General features: G+C 58.3%; 8 protein-coding genes across 8 annotated transcripts; 5 read left to right on the plus strand and 3 right to left on the minus strand.

Moving 5' to 3' along the window:
* Positions 1-1,247: 1,247 nt before the first annotated feature.
* On the plus strand, positions 1,248-4,054 carry TRAVEDRAFT_173244 (glycoside hydrolase; the record flags this gene model as incomplete). Its single annotated transcript, XM_008044748.1, has 6 exons — positions 1,248-1,483; positions 1,541-1,653; positions 1,796-2,495; positions 2,548-2,687; positions 2,742-2,883; positions 2,944-4,054. The coding sequence occupies 6 exons, from the start codon at positions 1,248-1,250 to the stop codon at positions 3,653-3,655; spliced, it is 2,043 nt and encodes a 680-aa protein (XP_008042939.1). The 3' UTR covers positions 3,656-4,054.
* A 280-nt stretch (positions 4,055-4,334) lies between these two features.
* TRAVEDRAFT_51674 (uncharacterized protein) lies at positions 4,335-5,284 on the minus strand (the record flags this gene model as incomplete). The annotated part of the gene is made up of 3 exons (XM_008044520.1): positions 4,335-4,775; positions 4,829-4,880; positions 4,935-5,284. 3 exons carry the CDS (start codon positions 5,282-5,284, stop codon positions 4,335-4,337), a joined length of 843 nt encoding a protein of 280 aa, XP_008042711.1.
* Positions 5,285-7,097: 1,813 nt separating this feature from the next.
* TRAVEDRAFT_153914 (Metallo-dependent hydrolase) lies at positions 7,098-11,341 on the plus strand. Its single transcript, XM_008044749.1, has 8 exons — positions 7,098-7,293; positions 7,345-7,476; positions 7,531-7,549; positions 7,962-8,308; positions 8,359-8,767; positions 8,824-8,869; positions 8,922-10,175; positions 11,115-11,341. The coding sequence occupies exons 1-7, from the start codon at positions 7,109-7,111 to the stop codon at positions 9,269-9,271; spliced, it is 1,488 nt and encodes a 495-aa protein (XP_008042940.1). The 5' UTR covers positions 7,098-7,108; the 3' UTR covers positions 9,272-10,175; positions 11,115-11,341.
* A 1,067-nt stretch (positions 11,342-12,408) lies between these two features.
* TRAVEDRAFT_132525 (uncharacterized protein) lies at positions 12,409-13,562 on the plus strand (the record flags this gene model as incomplete). Its single annotated transcript, XM_008044750.1, has 2 exons — positions 12,409-12,951; positions 13,005-13,562. The coding sequence occupies 2 exons, from the start codon at positions 12,409-12,411 to the stop codon at positions 13,560-13,562; spliced, it is 1,101 nt and encodes a 366-aa protein (XP_008042941.1).
* A 379-nt stretch (positions 13,563-13,941) lies between these two features.
* On the minus strand, positions 13,942-14,512 carry TRAVEDRAFT_131818 (uncharacterized protein; the record flags this gene model as incomplete). The annotated part of the gene is made up of 3 exons (XM_008044751.1): positions 13,942-14,087; positions 14,154-14,281; positions 14,364-14,512. Coding segments are annotated over 3 exons (423 nt in total), but the record flags the coding sequence as incomplete, so codon positions are not given.
* Positions 14,513-16,011: 1,499 nt separating this feature from the next.
* On the plus strand, positions 16,012-16,588 carry TRAVEDRAFT_23196 (uncharacterized protein; the record flags this gene model as incomplete). Its single annotated transcript, XM_008044346.1, has 3 exons — positions 16,012-16,138; positions 16,310-16,464; positions 16,523-16,588. The coding sequence occupies 3 exons, from the start codon at positions 16,012-16,014 to the stop codon at positions 16,586-16,588; spliced, it is 348 nt and encodes a 115-aa protein (XP_008042537.1).
* A 121-nt stretch (positions 16,589-16,709) lies between these two features.
* Positions 16,710-19,299, minus strand: TRAVEDRAFT_132011 (glycoside hydrolase family 3 protein; the record flags this gene model as incomplete). Its single annotated transcript, XM_008044752.1, has 5 exons — positions 16,710-17,435; positions 17,516-18,065; positions 18,116-18,719; positions 18,778-18,982; positions 19,033-19,299. The coding sequence occupies 5 exons, from the start codon at positions 19,297-19,299 to the stop codon at positions 16,710-16,712; spliced, it is 2,352 nt and encodes a 783-aa protein (XP_008042943.1).
* Positions 19,300-20,771: 1,472 nt separating this feature from the next.
* Positions 20,772-22,023, plus strand: TRAVEDRAFT_31167 (phosphatidylglycerophosphatase). Its single transcript, XM_008044420.1, has 5 exons — positions 20,772-20,938; positions 21,029-21,105; positions 21,160-21,198; positions 21,266-21,361; positions 21,424-22,023. Exons 1-5 carry the CDS (start codon positions 20,854-20,856, stop codon positions 21,931-21,933), a joined length of 807 nt encoding a protein of 268 aa, XP_008042611.1. The 5' UTR covers positions 20,772-20,853; the 3' UTR covers positions 21,934-22,023.
* The last annotated feature ends 139 nt before the right edge of the window (positions 22,024-22,162 follow it).

Here is a 22,162-nt window from a genome sequence, read left to right on the forward strand (position 1 = left end):
TTCTGTAGCTGGGTAGTATTGAATTGACGTCCGCGATTCCCGCCGTGAATCCAAGATTCGCCTCACTCCGTCGGACGTTGGCTTGCCCGGGGTCGGGATGCAAGAGAATCGGAGCGCTTGCACAGCTCGCGATCTAGGCCATGGCGTTCAGTAGCCGTGCCGTTTCGCGGTGATCGACGGGCGCCTCCCCACGATCGCCTTTGATGCGCCCTCGGTGCCTGGACTCCACCTGCCCTGGTGAGGTAAAATGTGGCAGAGGGTCAGTTCGAATTGGCCTCCATAACTCACAGAAAATGGATTGAGTGCGTCAAGTACGACGCAAACGATACTATTCGACGATACGCGCGCTCCGAGATGTCCACCTGTAGCCTGCAGCTGAGCGAGAAGTTCGCCACACGTCCAGGCCACGAGGCTGGATGGATCTGCGCTTTCATCGATAAACTCAGCGGAGGCAGATGAACTCGAGAAACACCGACGAACGAGACCATGCTTACCATTTACAGCCATGCCTCGCTCCGGCTTCTGATGCCGACGTGAGAGTAGGCCAAGCCCGAGCCGGGGCGCCAGTAATGCACGGACGGTGGCCGCGCGCGCCAACTTGAACGCTCTCCGTTCCATGGACTCGCAGCCCGCCCGACGCGCAAAGAGCGAAAGAAACCCTTCCAGGAGCGCGGCGTCGTCACCGGCGCACGCAGATCGGTTCGGCAAGGCCAGCAGGACGACGGGGTTGCGCGAAGACGGTACAACTCGGGCGGGGTCATGTGGCGGGCAAAATAGGAGGGCAGATGGCCGCACAGCTGCCACCGCGAGGAAGACCGACATGTGAGCCGGACGCGTTTAGGCCAGAATCGACTTGTCCATTTCCCCGCGCGAGTATATGGTCGCGCTCTCGCGCGGATGGGCCTGCCGTGCGCACCTTCTCCTTTCCCCGCCATCCCAGCGTCCCTCGCCCCCCCTCCGGGCCCGCCCAGCTTCCCAGCTCCCGCTCTCGCGGCGGGCTCATATAACCCAGCAGGTGCACCGTACAGGACCTGCCCCCATACCCTCTTCACGCGCAATCCACGCTCGGGGCATTCACCACCATCCCCGCGTCCGCCATGTCCAGGTCGTCGCAGTATAACCCCTTCGACCAGGCAGGGTCCGATCACCTCTCCGCCCAGGGTTCCCCATTCCTAGGTCCTCCTCGGCCCCTCTCGGGCCCTATACCCGACCGCTCGCTCGCGTCCACCCCGCGCGACGATGCCCTCATGCTACCCCACTCTGGCTCTACCGACGCCGTCCTGCCCGAGGGCGAACATCCCTCGAAAGAAAGCTATAGCGGAGCCGATTCGGCCGACTACGCCGCACGCCCGCCTTTCTACAAGCGCGCCTGGTTTTGGCTCTTGTCCTTGTTGGCCCTCGCGATCGTGGTCGTCGCGGTCGTGATCCCCGTCTACTTCACAGTCATCAAGCCGAAGCAACACAACGCCGTTTCGAGCGGCGCGTCTTCTGGCGCGGCGTCAAATGGTAATGGGTCGGGGAGCACCGCCGGCGGGTCAAGTACAGCTGCCCCGAAGCCCGTCCAGACCGCGGTTACGACTGGCGGAGACGGCAGCACGGTCACGATGGAGGACGGTACCACATTCACCTACAAGAACCAGTTTGGCGGTTTCTGTGAGTATCGATTTCTTGCGTCCCCTTCTCCCCGCGGCGAAGACGCGGTAAGCGTGCGGCGTCGGTAAACGCTAGCGGCACGCATCCCCAGAAAGTCAAAATCGGCTCGAGTAGACGCTCAGAAGCTGACTGTTTCTTCCAGGGGTGAACAACCCAGAGAACCCTTTCGACAACTCGGCCCAAGCGAACTCCTGGACGCCGCCACTCAACACGACCTGGACGTGGGGCAAGGACCGCATCTTCGGCGTGAACATCGGCGGCCTCTTCGTCCCAGAACCGTTCATCATCCCCTCGCTGTTCGAAGCGAACCCCGGCGCGGTCGACGAGTGGACGCTGAGCACGATCCTCGCGCAGAAGGGCCAGCTGCAAAGCGCGCTTGAGGACCACTACAACACGTTCATCACCGAGCAGGACATTGCCGAAATCGCAGGCGCAGGCCTGAACTGGATCCGCCTTCAGATCCCGTTCTGGGCGATCGAGGCGTGGAACGATGTCGGCGTAGACGGCAACGGCCAAAAGGTCGCTGAGCCGTTCCTGGCGCGCGTCTGCTGGAAGTACGTGCTCCGGCTGCTGGGCTGGGCGCGCAAGTATGGCCTCCGTGTCAACCTGGACCTCCACACGATCCCTGGGTCGCAGAACGGTTTCAACCACTCGGGCAAGGACGGCTCGATCAACTGGATGAACGGCCCGATGGGCCTCGCGAACGGAGAGCGCTCCCTCGACTACCAGCGTATCATCGCCGAGTTCATCTCTCAGCCCGAATGGAAGGACCTCATCCCGATCTTCAGCGCCATCAACGAGCCGTTCATGGCCAAGATTTCGCGTCCTGTGGTTGAGTCCTTGTAAGTCCGCGAGAATCGTCTCGTGCCTATGCAAGTGCTGACGTCCAGACAGCTACTTGAAAGAGTACCAGACCATCCGTGCGGCGACCGGGACAGGCGCGGGGAATGGTCCCATGCTTGCCATCCACGACGGATTCTCCGGGCCTGGCGGTTGGGCGAACTTCCTTCCAGGAGCCGACCGTGTCGCCCTTGGTACGTTTAACGCCATTATCTTTTGAGTTTTGTTCTAATCTCCGCATGGTAAAGACACCCACCCGTATTTCGCGTTCAACGGCAAGGCCAACAGGGAACCCGTCAACGTCACCGCGGATGGCGGAGACGGCCAAGAATTGGGTGGCCAGTGGCCGCTTGATGCCTGTAATTCGTGGGCGGGAATGATGAACACCAGGTATGGTTTTCACTTACCCAGGAGGTAGTAGACTGTACTGATCTTGCCGTGTTGCCTTAGCCGTACCGCCTTTGGAGTGACGTTCGCCGGCGAGTTCAGCAACGCGATCAACGACTGTGGCCTATACATCAACGGCGTCAACGATGACGGCCCAAACGCCGCTGCGTACGGCCCCGGATGCCCCTACTGGGAGGACGCTTCCGGATGGTCGGACGAGACCAAGCAGGGCCTGCTCAACTTCGCGCTCGCGAGCATGGACGCGCTCGGCGACTGGTTCTTCTGGACCTGGAAGATCGGCCCCTCGTCGACGACGAACAGCGTGCGCGCGCCGCTCTGGTCGTACCAGCTCGGGCTCCAGAATGGCTGGATGCCGACAGACCCCCGTACCGCTTCGGGCAAGTGCGAGCACCTCGGCGTCCAGATGCAGCCCTTCAACGGCGAGTTCCAGTCGTGGCAGACGGGTGGCGCGGGCGCGGGAGTGATTGCTCCCGGAGCGACTGCAGACCTCGCGTGGCCGCCACAGCTCATGAACGTCGACGCGGCAGACATGGCGCGTCTCCCCCAGTACACGCCCACGGGCACGATCCCGACGCTTCCCCCGCCGACATTCAGTACGCCAGGGGTCACCGTCACAGCTGCTGTCGGCAACGGGTGGACGAACCCGCAAGACACCACGCCAGCGCAAACTCCGATCCCAGGGTGCGCGTACCCCGACGCTTGGGACGCGGTCAACGCTGCGATTCCTGCTACGGGATGCCAACCGGGCGCGTAGGGGGTGGACTGTTGCTGTTGTCGGTGTTGCTATCTTTATGCGTGCGTGCTTCATCCACGTTTTGCACCCCCATGGACACGGGCTACAGGGCAGTGTGCCTAGTCCCATTCGCTCTTTCGCTTTCGAGCATCTTGGTCATGAAGGTTACGGACTTCGCATACGCATACGAGCGGATTAACGTACTGTAGTCGCTATGATAGTGGACATTTTGGTTCTCCTAATGCATGTCGTTCTAGCATTGAACACTCCATCACCAAAGTGCGACTCACCGTGGATAAATTCGGCAAACGTAGTGACTATATGCGCATACTGGCAGTTGATGTGCGTAGCGTTGTTGTGTATAGAGAACGTCCTATACCTAGATGCCTTCAAGGATCCTGGAAATTTCAATATATAAACGTGTTCAGTGCGGGTACATGATAGAGAGGAAGAGGATGGTGGTGGTTGGTGATCAAGCTAGTCAACTCTTCCGCCAGCGCAAAGGACGCGACGCTGCTCGTATGTGTGACGTCATGACATTCAATCCCGTTCTGGTAAGAGACTTCCCACATATGACACCATCTTGTTGCGCGTGTATAGTACTAGCATATACATACAAGCTCCAAACTAATAATGCATACAACTCTCAGATATGCCACCACATAAGAAACCGGAATACTCAAAATAGAGGGGTATCTAGCTAATCCGCATCGAAAACCAGAGCGCGAACCTCGATGGACTGCCGGTGCGGTGCGTCCTTCGGCGAAGTCGGATCCAAGAACGCCGAATGTGGACTCAACCGCGCCCTCCCATCCACCTCCGAGTCGTAGCACTTGATCAGCGTCACCTCGTCCGGGGTTTGGCTCGAGAGGTAGTACCAGCGGTGATTCGGACTATACCGCACGCTAAACGTGCGCCCCTCGCGGTGCCGCATGATGAGGCGCACAGGGACGAGGTCGCGCTCGTCGAGGAAGCGCCAGTCCGAGACTCCTAGCGGCTTGTGCGCGACGGGGTTCGCGATCGGCCGCCAGACGTTGATGAGGCGCACGCGTGACTGCAGGAGGCGGTCGGCTTCTTCGGGGAGGTGCTCGTGCACGCGCTTTACGGTTGCGTCGTATGCCTGGTCGACATGCACGCCCTCCTGAACGGAGGTGAGTGCATGCGCTCAATGATGAGCCGTCGTGAAAGGCCTACCACAGGGCCGCGATTCCTCTCTGTCATCCCCATCTCCTTATCAATGCTGCGTCTACACTGGCGAATTAATCTAGGTTCGTCACGCGGAACGAGGGGAGTGGCATACCTGACGATATGGTTGAAAATGAAGACGCGTTTCGCGCCTGTGACCTTCTTCAGGAGCGCCTCGACTTCGGGGTAGTACTGAAACTTGATGCGCTCGTCGTTGTCAAACGCCTTCTCGGTGCTGGGCGACACCAAGAATTGAAACCCCGTCGTGTCGAGGGTCAATTCGTCTTCGCGCCCACGCGCATCATGCACGACCACGGGGTGGGTCTCGAAGGTGACGTTCGTCCTCTTCGTGCCTGGGGGAGGCTCCTGGAGGGCATACTGGTACGGTGGCTCATCGTCGAGAGCGAAGTGGTAGTTGAGAGTCGTGGAGACGTCGCGAGGAGTAGGCGCAGGAGCGGTCGTCATAGTCGCTGAATTGTGTGAAATCATGGGCTTGTAGGGAATTTTGGAGACGCGAGAGAGGAGTGACTCTCTTATCCGGACCCGATGGCTTGGAGTATGTGCTCGACACCAGTATATATACCCTCGGTGTAGACCATGGGTACGCACTGCGACCGCATACAATATTCAATGACTAGTCGTGCCGACTCAGATGGCAGATGGCAACAACATAGCATCTGCGCAGGGGAAACGATCTTGACGTCGGACGGAGGAATCGGGAAACTGTCATGAAATGAACGCGCGCAATACGAGGCCTTTATAGCGCAAGAGAGCTCAGCCTTATAGACTAGGGCGGTATAGGCGCTATGGGTGCAGCAACATACCGCCAGATGTTCAGCACTACGCGTGCGACACTACTGGAAGTAGCCATTGGCCGCTGGTCTGTATGACGGGAAGTGAGCAACTAAACATTAGCGGTGACCCGCAACTCGCAAGTGAGTGAAGCTGACTCACCACCATCTTGCAGGAGTCCCCCGACACATGATGCCGCTAAAGAGCGGGACCGGTCTTCGATGTCGGGCTATACTGAGTCAACCTCCGGTCTCGACCCTGAGCCCTGCCCTTTCGAAGTAGTCATCTTGACTTGCACCGGAATCGCGACGCTCCTGGCGTGATGGTGAGAGCCTGGCAGAGAGAGAGAAAGTGCGTCAAAAGATCACCAGGAGGGAATGTGGGTTCCGGTCGCAGGCGGAGCGCGAAGAGCATCTTGTACGCTTGAACGGCCTGTTGCTATGGAGGGAAAATTTACGTACTGGCTTGCTCTGCAAGGAGCCATCGCGACCGACCAGGATGAAGACTCTGACAGTCTTGTGCTCCCAAGTGAACTGCCGGATCAGCACTATCACCGGCCATAACGGGATGTGTCTCGCCGGACAAAGACAGAAGCACAGCGATGTACATTTCACGATGGACTCAGGTGTCCCCGGGAAACCACAAGTCCCCTCACATGTGCTGCAAACTTGCCTGGACCATTTTAGAGTCTGAGTGCGGCGGGGTAATGGTCTTCATCAGACACGCGTTCGGTGACTTGCGCCCTCTTGCGGGACACTCATTAAACTTTTTTACGGATGCCTGCGGCCAATACATGTACCCAGGGCGTCCTCTTACCTAGAAAAGGGACGAGAAAAGTTAGTATGTAGTCTGAATCATGATTAATATTCAACTGCGTGCTTACGCGTCGTGCACACAGTAGTATATGTGAGAGATGTTAAATTCTGTATCCCTTGAGCAATTGATGTCTGACGTATAGACAGTTTCCGAGCTTCAAACAGCTCAAATATACAAGCAATTCCAACTGGTGGTGGTGGTGGTGGTGGCGGTCACATACTGAGTGAAGCCTGCACTCGACGGTCGTCGCCAAAGCCTCAGGAGGTCTTCGGCCGATCCCGGTGATCGGACCGGCACAAGCGCTCAAACCGGCAGCCAGCTTCGAGCTCACTGCTGCTCACTGTCGGTGACGGCGACGGCGGTGACTTTACTCGCGACCTCACCACGTCGTCCATCTGCCAAGTTGACTGCCCTTCTCACCGCTCTGTCCAATGACTGCTCACCATAGTGCTCACCTGGGCGCTCTGCTGATGCCACTTGTGGGCCGGCGTGCCGATGGAACGTTCGCCGACCACGCTGCTCGACGCCGCGATTGGCCTGCGCCCACATGCTCTCGAACTCTGGCCAATGCCGCGGGGACTGAGAATGGAAAGCGATCACGCCTAGAGTGAGCCCGCACTTCGATAAAACATACTGCATCGCATTTGGTCCGAAGTAGTTGTTGCTCTCTGCTTTGCCACCATGTCCTCCGCAAACGGCCTTATCTGCTTCACAAACTGCTTGCTGCCTACGGAAGATGGCGGGCTCGTGCAGAAAGACCTCTGGATTGACGAGAGGCGCGGGGTTATCCTCGACTCACAGCGCACCTTCTTCCTGCGTAAGGAGAGGCCGGACAGGATTATTGACCTCGGCGGGAACATCCTCAGGTGAGTCCGCTATCGTACGCCTTCAGCTGCTCAGTTCTGACGCTCCCTTAGTCCCGGACTCATTGACATACAGATCAATGGCGCATACAACTTCGACTTTTCGGTATATGAAGACGATGATGAGGCTTACACCGCTGGGCTGAGGCGTGTAGCCAAGAACATCGTCGAGACGGGAGTAACGTCGTGAGTACTTGCCTGAAAGCCGAGCAGGTCTCGACCCTCACACCGGCTTCCTAGACTGCTACCCACCATCATCGTGAGTCTTTTGCACTTTTACTGGGAAACCGGACGCTTCTCAGTGCCGGGTGGCCGTACTATACCGAGCCATTTGATCCATTTCGAAGGGTTATGTACGGTCACCCAGGTTGCTATGATCCTGCAAACAGTAATTCCGCAAGGTTTTCCGCTGAAGAAAAGCTGTGCCATCCGGTCTGTGCACTGCCGCAAGGGATATTCCTACAGATTGTATGGAGTACAGAGGAGTGCGCATGCCAGAGACCTTCGGGAGATCAAGCAGTGTTGCGCGTTCGCTATGTACCGTGCATATGCCCTGGCATTTTCTCTGAACGAAGCTCGGAATAGCCTCAGCACTAGTGTTTTCGCGTTATATCTCACTCACCCAGTAAACATTGTCTCTGGCGAGCACGTTTTCTGACGCTATTGCACAGACCCAAGAGCGATCGCTCTACCCGAAACTCCTTCACCTCCTGCGCCCATACAGCGCACCCGGCTCCGCCACGCTCCTCGGCTGGCACGCCGAAGGGCCGTTCATCCAATTTGCCAAGCGCGGTGCACACGCACCCCAGTTCCTCGTCCCCGCGAAGGAAGAGATCAAATCCTTCGAGGACGTCTACGGCGCAGAGAACCTCGCCGAGACTGAGGACTGGCTCATGGCCGGAGACACTGAGGACGCGCTCGGCGTGCGCGTCATCACAGCCGCGCCTGAAGTCGACGGCGTCATGTCGTCCGTCGAAGAGCTCGTTCGCCGTGGCGTCGTATTCTCCATCGGCCACAGGTAACCGTTTTCGCCATTTCACGCTATTCTTGATATTCACGCGACGACAGCATCGCCACGACCGACATCGCGACCGCCGCCGTCCAGCGCGGCGCGCGCCTCATCACGCACCTCTTCAACGCCATGCCGCAGCTGCATCACCGCGACCCCTCCATCATCGGCCTCCTCGGCGCGTCCCCCGCCGAGTCCCCGCGCACCGCCGCGCAGGAACAGGCCGCCGCGCTCGCGTCGCTGCACCGCGTGCCGTCCGTGCTGAAGCGTGCGGCCGCGCAGGCGGGCCCGCAGCCGGCGTCGGAGGCGTTCGACGACGTGCAGACGCCGCCGCAGACGCCGCTGCTGCGCGCGCAGGAGGGCTTCGAGTTGGGCCTACAGAAGGGCAAGGTCGCAGACCTCGCGTTCGAGCGTCCGTTCTATGAGATGATCGTCGACGGCATCCACTCGCACCCGAACTCCGTCAGGGTATGTGCCGCCGGTGTTTGTTATTACATGCCGCGTGTGCTGAATGTGTACCCTAGCTTGCGTACTCGGCGTACCCCGACGGCTGCATCCTCATCACGGACGGTACGTCCTCTTTCTATCACAGTGACCGTCGAAATATTGACCGTGCCTCCAGCGATGAAGATCCTCGACCCGAACCTCAAAGACGGCATCCACGCATGGCGCGACGGCAAGCGCTTCGTCAAGGCCGGCGACAAGCTGTACCTCGAGGGCACGGACACGCTCGCCGGCTCCGTCGTCACGCTCGACAAGTGCGTGCGCAACTTCTCGCGCTTCACGGGCTGCTCGCTCGGCGAGGCGCTCCGCTGCGCGACGTACAACCCCGCGCGCTGCCTCGGGCTCGAGCACCGCAAGGGCACGCTGCGCGCTGGGGCAGACGCGGACCTCGTCGTGCTCGACCGCAAGGGCAAGGTGCTCAGCACGTGGGTTGCGGGCCGCGAGGTGTGGACGCGCAAGGCGACCTAGGACGGCGTGCCTTGGAGCTTGGCCAGGGCAGCCGGTATTAGGCGAGTAGGATGAATATTCGTGTTGTCGCGCTGGAAGGGAGGAATGGAACTGCAACGGACCGACCCGTAGTATTAGTGTGTAAGATACGGCATAGATGGAAGACAAATACAACGCATTCACGCGACGCGCCCCCCTTTTCGTTCTCTTTCCTTCTGTTGGTGGGTAGTGGCCCGGGAAACATGAGCACGGAAACATGGAAGATGGAAGCAATGCGGAACCCGCTCTAACGCTAATCAAGACACTCCTCAGCAAATCGTACACCACACCAAGTCCGCCCGGGAATCACGACTATGAGGCCGACGACGACGCCTCCTTCTCCTTGCCCTTCTCCTTCTCCGCCGCTATCGCACCGGCCGCCGAGCTCGAGTTGGGCCCGTCGTCCATGTACAGCCCGTGCTCCTCGATATAGTCCACGACAGGGGCGGGGAGAAGGTAGCGCACGCTCAGGCCGCGTCGGAGGAAGAGGCGGACCTTGGTCGAGGAGACGTCGTTTTGGACAAGCTGGTGGATGAGGTGGATGTTGTGCCGCCATCGTGAGAGGCTGTCGATCGCCTGGTCCATGTCCGCACCGGCGCGCTCGATGATGAGCACGCCGTACCGCCCAAGGATGTGGTCGAGGTCCGACTCAGACCATACGCCCGGCTCGCTCATCGTCGCAATGAGATCCGAGCCAGCGAGGAGCATGATCCGTGCGGGCTTCCGGGTACCGTCGCTGGCCTCGATGCCGCCACGCTTGGTGTTGATCTCGTACTCGAAGTGGTCGAGCACAACCGCAGTGCGCTGATACGACTGGAACGCTTCCCAGGGGTCCACCATCAACCACTGCGACGTTTGCTCAGCAGCGAGGTTGCACATATTTGTTCTGCGATGGAAAACATGTTAGCAACCGCGTAAACTAGGATACTCGAAGAACGCGTGCAAGATAAGCAGAGGGAACGCAATGTTCCGCAGATGACGTTCCTCAAAACATCGGAACAATCTCAGCCAACCACTTGGGAGTGACGAGTGATCGTTCATACTCATTATCCATTGCGCCAATCATGAGCTATCGCTGCTCGTCGTGCGCCATACCACACACCCGTGCATGTTCCCGTCAGAGCTCAGCCACATAGGCCACCCGCGGCGAATGGCCCATGTGGCCAAGCATTGCGGCGCCATAATGCGACTTAATCGAGGGCGAGCACAGGTGGAGCGTCACAGAGGGCGCACATTGCGCTCCAATGCTGGAGGTTCATGCACGGCAGATGAAGGCCAAAACCGACATGCCACTATAGCCATGTGATAACTAAACTCTGCGTTAAACTATCGCATGCATTTCAGCCTTTTGGTCAGGTCACACCCCGACTATAGCACTTGGCCATGGGGGCGTCCGCACCTTGCCGGCCGTGTCAAGTGGTCCACTAGTTACCCGCTAATGCCGCAGGACGCCGGAATATGCTCCGCAAAACACCTGCGCCAAAGGGCTATACCAGCGCCGAGATGCTGACAACCCATCCCGAGGCCGGGTCACGAACCCATACCCTCAGGGACACGGGATCATACGGCCTCCCACACTAAGCATGCTACTTCCGCGCGAGACCGACTGCCCTGACGGGCCATCCCCTCTTTAAAGTCTCTCCTGAATGTTCCTGTCGCTCTCACCGTTCTCCCGCACATGCGGAAGACGATGAGGTGCTACGGCTCACGTGACCAAATTGAGGGTGCAATAATTGCTCCACTATCAGCGGTGGACGCAGAACACTCCCACACGAAACCGACATAGGGGGAGGGTCTGAACCGTAACTGGATGCGATATGCTCACCTGTGTTGTGCGCTGAGCAGACCTGGCTTCTTGTATTGGTCGCTAACGGGACTCAGGTAGCCCCCAACGATCTCGAGATCCGTGTTCTGGCGAACGTAGTCCTTGGCCATCTCAAACATGCGCAGATGGAGATAAGTGAGCGGGCTGAAGGACCCGCAGGCGACGAGGACAAGAGGTTGCTTGTCTGGGTTGCGCAGGATACGGGTGAGGCGGTGGGTGGGGAATTGGTAATTTGGCGGGTCCGTGAACTCGCGCGCCGGCGGTGGTGAAGCAGAGCTCATGACTGCAGCGCGTAAGGGAGGAAATTGAGGGGGTCGGGGGGACGAGTCGGAAGACGAGGTGTTGTTGGGATGGAAAGAGGCTGAGGAGGCTGAACAGAGATCACCGCCAAAGTATGGCTACTAGAGTCATCGGTTCCCACGCTGCGCCCTACCAATTCTGGTCGCCCGATCGGCCGCCCAAAGCCTGTACCTGCTGGTTGTCATGTTCGTACGCTCGCCAGGGATCTGTATGGAGGGCGGACGCAAGAGACAGAGAGGCCAGAGAGCCTCGAGGACGAGTGAAGGAAGAGGAGCATTGATGCAGCGCGGAAAACGTCCGGAGTGCTGCGAAATCTGATCTACGCGCGCTGGCTGCGAATCGCGCCCGCCCCACGCTCGAGACCGCTCTTTTCGAGCTCGCATACTCTGGGGAAGTGATGGTCTTTGCCAGACATGCACGCGTGCACGAGGCAGACAGCGAGGATCCTCGTTCGCCTCTTTTGGTCAAGCTCGTTGTTCGGCTACAGAACTGCTGTAAAACCAGCGCAAAAGGAGATAACGCTTCCACTTTCACGGAGAACGCTGAGTGTCCAAACCTATATTCTGTCTTGCTTGAAATATACCATTGGGCATTCCCAGAGGCACGTTGTAACGCCTGCGGTACACCAAGCTCCTGCAATCGGTCTCACGACATGCATCGGTCGAAAAAGCTATACAATGTACTACTTTGACCGTGATCGCCGCCCGCACCACCTTGGGTAGCGCATCGAGTAGGCTACCCGCACGCAAGCAGTTTGCGTGATTAAAATACTAGCTGCCAAAGCACCAGTTCATATCATATAGACATTTCATGAGGCAACCCATGGCCTAATTTTCGACCAACGATGTTGTGGCGAAGAACCAGAATGAGGTGCACCGCCACTTGGAATTACCCGAAGGGGCGTGCACGGGCGCTACTTCTCGGCTCGTCCGCGCCACCAGCGCTCCAGGAACGCACCTGCTCTCCTTGATACCCTCACCTCTTGTCCCTCACGATGCCCAAAGGGAAGCTACATCTCAAACGAACACCCGCAGAGGAGGCAGAGCGCGAATGGCGCAAGGCGCAGAAAGCCGCGCGCAAAGCCGCCAAGAAGAAACTTCAGTCCCGGTCTGACGACGAGGAGGCGGACTCCTACGACGAGCGCGAGCGCGCCCACGCACGCAAACGACGGCGCACGGAGGACGCGCAGAGCACATACCATGACAGCGACTCCGAGTATGGTCCACAGCCTGCCGCTGCGTCTACCTCAGGGTCGGCCTCTGGCTCGGGCGCGGGCAGCCACCGCGCGCACAAGCCGGACTACGAGCGCATCCAGGCGGAGATCGAGGAGATGCGATTTCGGGACAAGTTGTATGAGGCTCTGGGCGAGGACGAGCGGCTGGACTCCGTCGAGGCCTCGCTGAACACGTACGCGCACATACCGCGGCGCTGGCGGGGTGGCGGGATGGAGCGCATGGACGACGAGGTGGGCATCGATCCGAAGTACATGGAGGACGAGGACTATGCGGAGTGGGTGCGGTCGGGCATGTGGAGGTACGTTGTTGTTTTGCCTCGCGCGCGCGCAAGCTTATTGAGTGGGTGTGTAGGAAGAAGCATGCTGCAGAACACGAGGAGCAGATGCGCCGCGACGCGGAGCGGAAGGCCCGTCGCGAACGCGAGAAGGCGGTCAAGGAGGAGACACGGCGCATGGAGCGCGCAGCGGAGGAGGAGCGCCGGAAGCGCAAGAGCGTTCGGGAGCAGCTTCGCGCAGTCGAAGCTCGCGAGTTCTACGACACGCGGTGGAAGGAGCTGCTCGCGCCAGACACCACAGCGAAGGAGGGCAGCCTGCGCTTCCGTGACGTACCTTGGCCTATCATGCCTCCAATATCGTCGAGCAAGCACGAAGAGCACGCTGCCGTGGTCATGGACGACCTCACCGCGGAAGCCATTTCTGCGTTCCTTCTACCTCCAGAGGTGGCCTCGCACTCCGACGCCGATGTCGCGAAGAAGGAGCGAAAGGAGAAGTTGCGGGAGACGATGCTGCGGTTCCACCCGGACAAGTTCGAGGGCCGGATAATGCGGCTGGTGCGTGACAAGGACAAGGAGTGTGTGATGGAGGCGGTAGGAATGGTGGCTCGCTCGCTGAACACCCTTATGGGAGCGAGCTAGAAATATGTATGTACGTCCTCGGGTGCTGTCCATCCCCCTAGCTGATAGCCGTAGACTGTGTGGATGATATCTAGAAGTGTTGCGCTATATCTTAGAATCCGCCCTCGAAGATACCAACGACAACTTTACACTAGCTACAGCGTACAACGAACTTCGATCATACAAGAAACCGACTATCATACAAGGAGTGCCAACACGCCTGATGTCCGCCACTCCCGGCCGCGACCTCCATCCCTCAGAGCGTGAAGCTACGGAACGTCCCCGACGCTGCTGCCGCCGCCATCGTCGGGCTGCAGGGCATCGCGGCGCCGCCGTTCAGCGAGGCCTGTGCAGCACCCGGTCAAATGGCAGATGCCTCAGTGAGCAAAACCGCATACAGCTACGAGGGGGAGCGGCGCCGTACCAGGAGGTACCGAACGCCGCATAGACGCATGAACTCGTTCACGTTCTTCTCGTGCGAGCCGGGCCCGGACACGATCGCGTCGGGGCGGCCGTGCTCCTGCAGGAGCACCACGGCGGTTTGCTCTGCGAGTAAAAGGTACGTAAGTGAGGGGCGGTGGTGTGCATGTGGGTGAAAGGGGAAAGGCGTACCACTCATGTTGAAGAGCTCGCCGAGGGTGCGGGGGAAGCTGGCGCTGACGATGTTCTGCGGCGTGCGTAGGGGATGCAGCTCGAGATCACCGTCCATCAGCAACGCGGCGTTTTGGCGGACGCTTTCGCTTGAGAGGGGAGGGAAAGGGGAGGCACACCATGAGATCTATTGCCCGGTCCGATAAATATACGAATGATAAGTGTATTTACGCGTTGTGCAGTTCGAGCTCGAGCTGCGCGAGCTCATCTTTGTGGCGCTGAATCTCCTCAAGCTGGCCTGGCGGGAGGTGATTGGGCAGCTGCAGGGCGACCTGTGCCTTCACAAGGTCATCGATCTCTTCGAGGACGTCTCTTTGGACTGATGATTTACGGGCACGATGAGCATATATCGAGGCTGTACGCTCTACTCGATCGGCACTCACTGAGGTCCGTCAGCTGCCTGACTAGTTCCTCTTCCAGTACTTGCTTCACGAGCGCTGGGACAGTCTCATCAGGCCATTGAAAAGCTTTATAGACTGCGCACAGTCCGACGTACCATTTATCTCGTCGATCTCCGCTTTCTGTTTCTTCTCAGATTTACCCATCTTTTGCTTGATCCTAAAAAAGGCACACGTAGTTTCTTAATCGCCAAGCTCAATACACGAACGGAGACAGAGTTCCATACCCATTGAGTTCGTTCTCGATCTCTTTCTCGCCACCCTGTCGTATGCTCTGGACAGTCTCCTCGCCCAGTGAGCCGAGAGTGGCCTAGCAGGGCATGTTAATGTGAGTTTGCCTGGGGAGAGCGTAAAAACGTCGGGGACACATACGCGGAGATCGCTCAACGACTTCCTCATGCTGGAGATCACATTCTCAGCGACGGTCGACTGGCTTGATGTGCTGATTGTCGACGCCATAGTTGCAGGATAGTGGACAGTGGTCGGATAGAGGTCTACCAGTGCGCGGAGAGAGCGTTATGAGACGGAACGAGGGGGGTCGAGGCGAGATATACGACCACAGCTGCTGCACACGCACATTCCGTGCGTACGGCAACGTGCCGCCATGGCGCCCTGCAGCAAGGCAATAGAAGGGAACTCGAAGGTCATCTCGAGAGCATCTACGCGCAAGCCGCTGTGTGTAGACGGCATCGCCACCGATCGATGGTGCTGCGGTAGTCTTCCATCCCACGGGCCACGAGCCATACCCCGCACTGGCAAGGGAGTCGCCGAACCCGTGAGGTCGGTCTGTATAGCGCATACACGTGGTTGCCATTGCCGAATATATGTGTCCATTACCGAGCTTGAACATGACCGACTCGAGGGTGCGCTTTTCGAGAGCAATATAACGGCACCCTGCTTGTATGGTTCTGCAGAAGATCATACCGGTGATGCAGCATGAGGGATCCGATGCACAAGCTGAAAGATTCAGAAAATGAGCTCGATATCCGTTCAGACCAGGGGGAGACCGCGCTCACCTTGTTCCTCTGATCATGGCTAAGTGAGACTCTCTATCAACATGATGGACGCTGAACTTTTGTTATCAATCAACACTGACCGGCCATACCTCCGATATACCGGTATACACTGGCATAAGCGCAACATCACGTATTCGAAGCCCGGTCGGCCTCATCCCGCGCGACCTCATCCCGCTCGAATTCATCCCGCTAGAATGCACTTCTGGGTCGTACCTTTGTAAGACATGGGTGTTATTCTACGCGGGCGGGCAAACCCCGGCAGCTCTTCCGCGCTGACAGTCCTGGTATGAGACGAGGCTCCGGTCAGTAGTCCTGGGACATATATAAGTGTTGGCCCGTTCAAAGTGAGGGACGCATACCCAAACTCACCACATCCTCGCCAGCCACTGCAACCCAAGAGAAGAAATGGCCTCGACTCCCACCCTCAACTTGTTCCACATCTACGCTGTGGACAAGCCGGACTCCCAGCGCATGAAGCATGCGGCGAAGCACCTGGAGCAGAACGCACCCCATTTCCAGAGCGGAATCATACGTGAGTGCTGAGTGCTCTTATCCACTATGCGTGCGCACTGCAAAACTCGCCGCGCGGCGAGTGCACGAACGCCCCAGAGCGACGTCGGGGATCATATAGGATGACCTGTCGGATTCGATTCATGAGGACTTCTCGAGCTTAACGAACTATGGGCACTTACATTTTTGGCAGGGCTCGGCGGTGGACTCTTGCCCGCCGACGTCAAGTCTACCGATGCCGACGCCGCGACGAAGATGACCGGCTCGTTCATTATCGCCCAGGCCGAGAGCATCGACGCCATCTGGGCCCTGATCAAGAAGGACATCTTCTACACCTCCGGCGAAGTGGTAAGTGGTAATCCTCAACAAACGCGTAACCGAGAGCACTGATATTGCGCTATACCAGTGGGACCTGGAGAAGGTCTTCGTCACCCCGGTGTTCATTCCCCTCAAGGAGGCCAAGTTCGATTAAGAGAGGCAGAGGGTGTAAAGTCACTGTGTACAAGAACAAAGCTAGGAGGCGATTGTTAGCCATGTATTCGGATCGACCAACGTCATAAAGCAGTGGGAAAACAGCTTACTTATCATCCATTTCACGAACTGCTATCTTTGGGCCACGATGCGATCTTCACCGCGCTCCCCGTCAACGTGAACGTGTGCGTCAGCACCGCATCCGTGTCCAGCGCGAGCGTGTACGTCCCGGGGTGCACCCACTTCTCCCCGTTCTTGTCCGCGCGTGCGATCGCGCCCAGCGTCACCGGGAGCTGCGCGACCGTGCTGCCGCGCGGCGCAAGCCCGTGCACGCGCGTGTACGCAACGAGCTGCTTCTTCGGGTGCGGCGCGGGCCCGAACGCGCCGCTCACGAAGAGCAGCGCGACGTAGTCGGACGCGACCCTGCCCGTGTTCGTCACGCGCACCGCGAACGTGTCGAGGGGCGCCAGGTCCAGGAACGCCGTGCTCTCCTGGCCGTGCGCCACTAGCTGGGAGATGGAGTAGGATTTCGCGAGGCTGCCGAACGACGCGGTGGAGTCGACAGCCGCGGCGGCGCTAGGGGCGGCCCAGGAGAACACGAAGGTGGTGTAGTGCAGCCCAAAGCCAAATTCGAAGACGGGCGTGCCGGAGTACCATTTGTACGTCCGGCCGGGGTTCGTCGCACTCGGGCGCAGGCTCATGTCCGTCATCGGGACCTGTTTGGTGTACGCGGCAGGGTACTGCGTGATGGGCAGGCGTCCCGCGGGGGCCGCCTTTCCCGTGAGGATGTCGAAGAGCGCGGTGCCGCCGCTTTGGCCAGGGTAGCCGCCCCAGATGATTGCGTTCACCTGGTGGAGCACGATGCGCACCCGCGTGATTAGCTTCTGTCACGGGCGTTGTTGGGAGGAGAGAATGGGATGGTACACACTGCTTTACTGTGCTTGAGCGCGGTGTCGTCGAGCTGGCCGCCACCAAACTGCGCGACGATCAGCGGCTTGCCTACGCGCTCTAGCTCTGCGACGAGATCGAGCTGGTTTCCTGGCCACGTTACATTCAGGCGGTCTGTCCCCTCACACTCGACCGTCTCGTCCAGCCCTCCCGCGAAGACCACCGCGTCCGCGCGCCTCACGGCGGCGACGGCGGCAGCAAAGCCGCTCATGTCGTTCTGTGTCGTCACATTGGTGCCGAGCACGTACTCGACCTCAAATCCGGCCTCTTGTGCACCTTGCAACGGGCTCACGAGGTAAGGTGCGACACCGATGTAGCTGCCCTGCAGGAGACTCGTTGCGTTTGCCCAGGGACCGATGAGCGCGAGCTTGCGGACGTGCTTCGAGAACGGGAGGACTCCGTCGTTCTTCAGTAGGACGATACCCTCAACTGCGGCGGTGTGTGCGAGCTGCTGAGCTTGCGGGGTGTTGACGTCGGACCACCCCAACTGACGATACGGCTGAGCTGCTGGATCGTCGAAGTAGCCAAGGCTGAAAACTTCTTTCAGCATCAGTATTAAGAATGATGAAAGGACACTTACCGAACGAGTGATGCGTATTGACGAATGGCTGCTCTCCGAAGATCGGTCGAGTTGACCAGGCCACGCTGCAGAGCTTCAGGAAGATACGTCGACGAGAACGTCCCGCAGTCGATGTCAGTGCCCGCTAGCAGCGCGTCCGCCGCCGCTTGTGCCGGGTCGGTAGTATATTTATGCGGTGTTAAAATGTTTTCAACGGCGTCGCAGTCGCTCGTGACCCATCGGTCGTCCGTGAATCCCCAGTGGTCACGGAGCACATCCTGCAGCAGGAAGCTATTCGCACATGACGGGATGCCGTTCACAGCGTTGTACGAGCACATTACGCTCGCGACCTTCGCGTCGCGCACGCACGTCTGGAACGGCGGGAGGTAGAACTCGGACAGGTCCTGCTGCGAGACGATCGCGTCGAACCCGTTGCGCACGATGCCCTCCCAGTTCTCCAGGTCATACGCGGCGAAGTGCTTGCAGTCGGCGACGACCTTGAAGTACGGCTTCGGGTCGAGCCCGCCTTGGAGGCCGAGGATGAGATTGTAGACATATTGGGAGAGGTGGAACGGGTCCTCTCCCGGGGTCTCCTGTCCGCGTCCCCATCGGGGATCCTTGAACGCTATTAAACGCTGTTTTGGTGAGCGGTCCCACAGCGGAGAGGAGGATAGAGGACTCACGATTGATATTGGGCGTCCAGTAATCGAGACCAGCGCGGCCGGCATTGTTGAAGGCGCGCCCTTCTGTGCTCACAATGGTCGCGATCGCTTGAATGAGTGTGTCGTCGAATGCGGCACCCATCAGAATGGGTTGGGGGAAGGAGGTCGCATGACTAAAATTGCCGGATGGTGCAAAGGTCACACCCGGGCTTTGGGCTACACCGTGCTAAACATAAAAATGAGTATATTACGATATGGATAGGCCGAGATACGTACCAAACCTTCTGACCACCAGTTGTAGGCGGGAAGACCTAAACGGGGCACACCCGGAGATGCATTGACTGTGTTGCTAGTGAGCTCCTCGTCAGTCCAGAGGCCAATGAGCGCTGTAGCTCGAGTGATAGGGTCCTTGGTAATATCACAGACAGCGTTGCTCTTCAGCGGGCCGTTGACACAGTCCGGGAAGCCATACGCCCAAGCGGTCGCAGCGCCGACAGAGAACGTGGTGAGAAACGCGTGGAGACGACGCAGACCGTTCGCCATCTAGACAGGTAGGAATGTGAGGAGACAGTTGACCACGAACCGTTCCATTTTGCCCTCTCTTATAACGGGGGACTGGGCGTTACGTGCTAGGGAGAACGTCAGAGTTGGCGATGAACAGCATGATCATACAGAGAAGTCGACAAGTCAAAATGAGGGGTCAGTTGGCTGGGTCAGAAGGGGACGCAGATGAGAAGAGATGAGCGTGCAGTCGCTGCCCTCGACGGTGCTCACGGAGCGAGCGGAAGAGAGAACGCCACCGGCGCGCGCTGCATAGTGATCCTGTCACGTCCCCGCACAGCAACCCCCCATCGGAAAGCGTGATACGGTTCGCCTATTTGGGCCTGCAACTTGTGCAAGCAGCCTCCGGACCCCGTACCTCAGCTCGTCCATCCGCTCAGCAGACCCGTTCTCTGGCCACTGAGATGCCGCCTCCACCGCCGCACGACCCAGAGCCCGAATGGCCCATTCCTGAATTTCATGTGCGTATCGAAGATATCGCACATCCCGGTGCAAAGCTCTTCCTCAACCTCGTTCGAGCGGACGTCGCATTACACGAGGCTGTCGTCAGCGTCTGCAACTGGCTCTATACGCCGAGGACCGTGCCCAAAAAGTGAGCACCGCGCACGAGCGCCTCTAGGAACGCGCTGTCCTCATGCTGCGACGTGCAATACGTACCTTTTGGGTATAATCGTGGCTACCCCACACCGAACGGAGCTTGAGAGGCCGCGATGGTGGAACCGAAAGCCATTACGAACGCAAGGGGGGACAGGATGAAGGTGAACCTTGTCTGTTACTGTACTGTCGCCAAGAAAAGGCGTTGCCCTAAGAATCGCATACCTTCAAGATGCGCACACACAACCTGCCGTTGACCGAGCGCAAGGTAGAAATCTCCTTGCTCGAAGCAAGTGGATGCTGAGGTGCGATGATTATGTGGCGGTTTGAAAGGGGCATCAACGTGGGGAACACATTTCTAAACATCTGTGTGCTGTATTACCCCTCAGTGTCATTAAATTAGATGTTATATACGTATTTCGCACCTATATCGTGTTTTTCTGCCAGCAGAGATGGTGGTGAAGGAGAAACAGACGTCTTGAGGATGCTGGTGTGATGTGACGTGGTGTTACAGTGCCGTGACTGCAGAGTGATATCACGTCTGATACCTTCTCCTCGCCGTAGTGTCTGACGAGCATAATCTTCTTCCTCACTCGACGAAGGGACAGCACACAACTCACATCTATAGGACACCGAGGCTTTTCAAGGACAGCCCACCGTGACTGGGTTGGTATGATGCGACAATCCGTTACCGTTACTGTTAAGTGTCACGTACACGTCACGTTATAGCTCCTCTGCTAGCAAGCGCCTTGGAGCTTTTCTTGTTTACGCTCTGTCGCGTCGACTCTATCGCTCCGCTTGTATCATTCTCTCGGCATTTTGGACTTTGTTCGCCGCACTTGCATATAATAGCCTGACCTGTTCTGGGGCCCGCCCAAACTACACCGGTGGCATTCAAGTGCATCAAACAAATGCTGAAAGTTTGAACGTCGCATCTCAAGAATGCCCTTCAATCTACCTGGGATACTTGTACCTTTCCACCTCCTCCTCAACCCGCGGCTCTTGGTTCCGGGTGTCGTCGTGAAAGGTCTGTTGCTCTCCTTAAGCACGTTCGATTACTTGCAGCATTGCACTAGACAGCGGAGGTACTTTGGTGCTGATTATTCGCGCTAGGAAGACATCCGCCAGCTTGACTTTCCTGCTCTCTATAAGGCTGGCTATCGTGGCGCTGTGTTTGACAAGGACAATTGCCTGGTGAGTTAGTGACCGAACCCGGGTGGTATGACGGCCGCTCATGCGTAACACCAGACAATCCCACATGAGGACAGGCTAGTCCCAGAGATCATAGTGAGTACTGCTACAATCCCCCTAGGAGCACGGAGCACCGCTGATGAAAGACTGCGCAATCTCGAAGGAGGCATGGCAGGAATGCAGAGAGACGTTTGGACCAGGGAACGTACTCATCGTTAGCAACACCGCGGGTTCCCATTTGGACGTCGGGGAGATTGAGGTGAGCTGACCACTCTCAATCATTGTAAGAGAAGGTATGAACCCGCTCGTACGTACGTGCAGGCGGAATCAGTTTCGCACCATCTCTCCGCTCCTGTGCTACGACACGCATCCCTCAAACCATCGTACGCATGCATCAAGTCTATCCGCGCGTACTTCGCGTCGCTTCCTAAGCCTGTAAAAGACGAAGAGCTAGTCATCGTCGGCGACCGGCTGCTCACCGACATCGTCATGGCAAATCGCATGTCCCGGCGCGCTCCTCCCTCGTCGCCAAATCTTTTCGATAGCAGCACAGAGAAGAGCTCATCTGGAGGCGTCGACGATTTGGCCCGACCTGCGAGGGTGGGACCCCTAGCGGTGTGGACGGAAGGGCTATGGGAGAGGGAAAACCTGGTACTTCGCGCGTTGGAGCGGGGGATGCTGAAGGGGGCGGAACGGTGGGTTCTGAAACCTCAGGAGATTGCGTGGCGCGATAGCCTACGGCATAGGTTCGTGAAGCCTGTCCCTGTCGTCGAGGAGGGGGTTGTGAAGGAAGGGTGGGTGAGAAGGCTGGTACGGCGGTTTCGGAGCTGAGGCCTGGTAGCCCAAAAGTTATCAGCCCTAATTTTCTGGATGCTGCTTTACGATTTAACTTGTATTTAAAGCTCTTTAATTTGATTCCCCCCTTCGCACGCATGCACTGTGGCATCGTCGAACTTCGCAGAGGACTCGGAAGCAGCACCGGCCGGCAGCGGCGACGCGTCGTCGCGCTCTAATATCGCTCACGTGGGAGTCCCGTAAGCGCACGTGCACACGGGCGTCG

This window comes from Trametes versicolor, assembly GCF_000271585.1.
Source record: "Trametes versicolor FP-101664 SS1 unplaced genomic scaffold TRAVEscaffold_11, whole genome shotgun sequence".
Taxonomy (NCBI): domain Eukaryota; kingdom Fungi; phylum Basidiomycota; class Agaricomycetes; order Polyporales; family Polyporaceae; genus Trametes; species Trametes versicolor.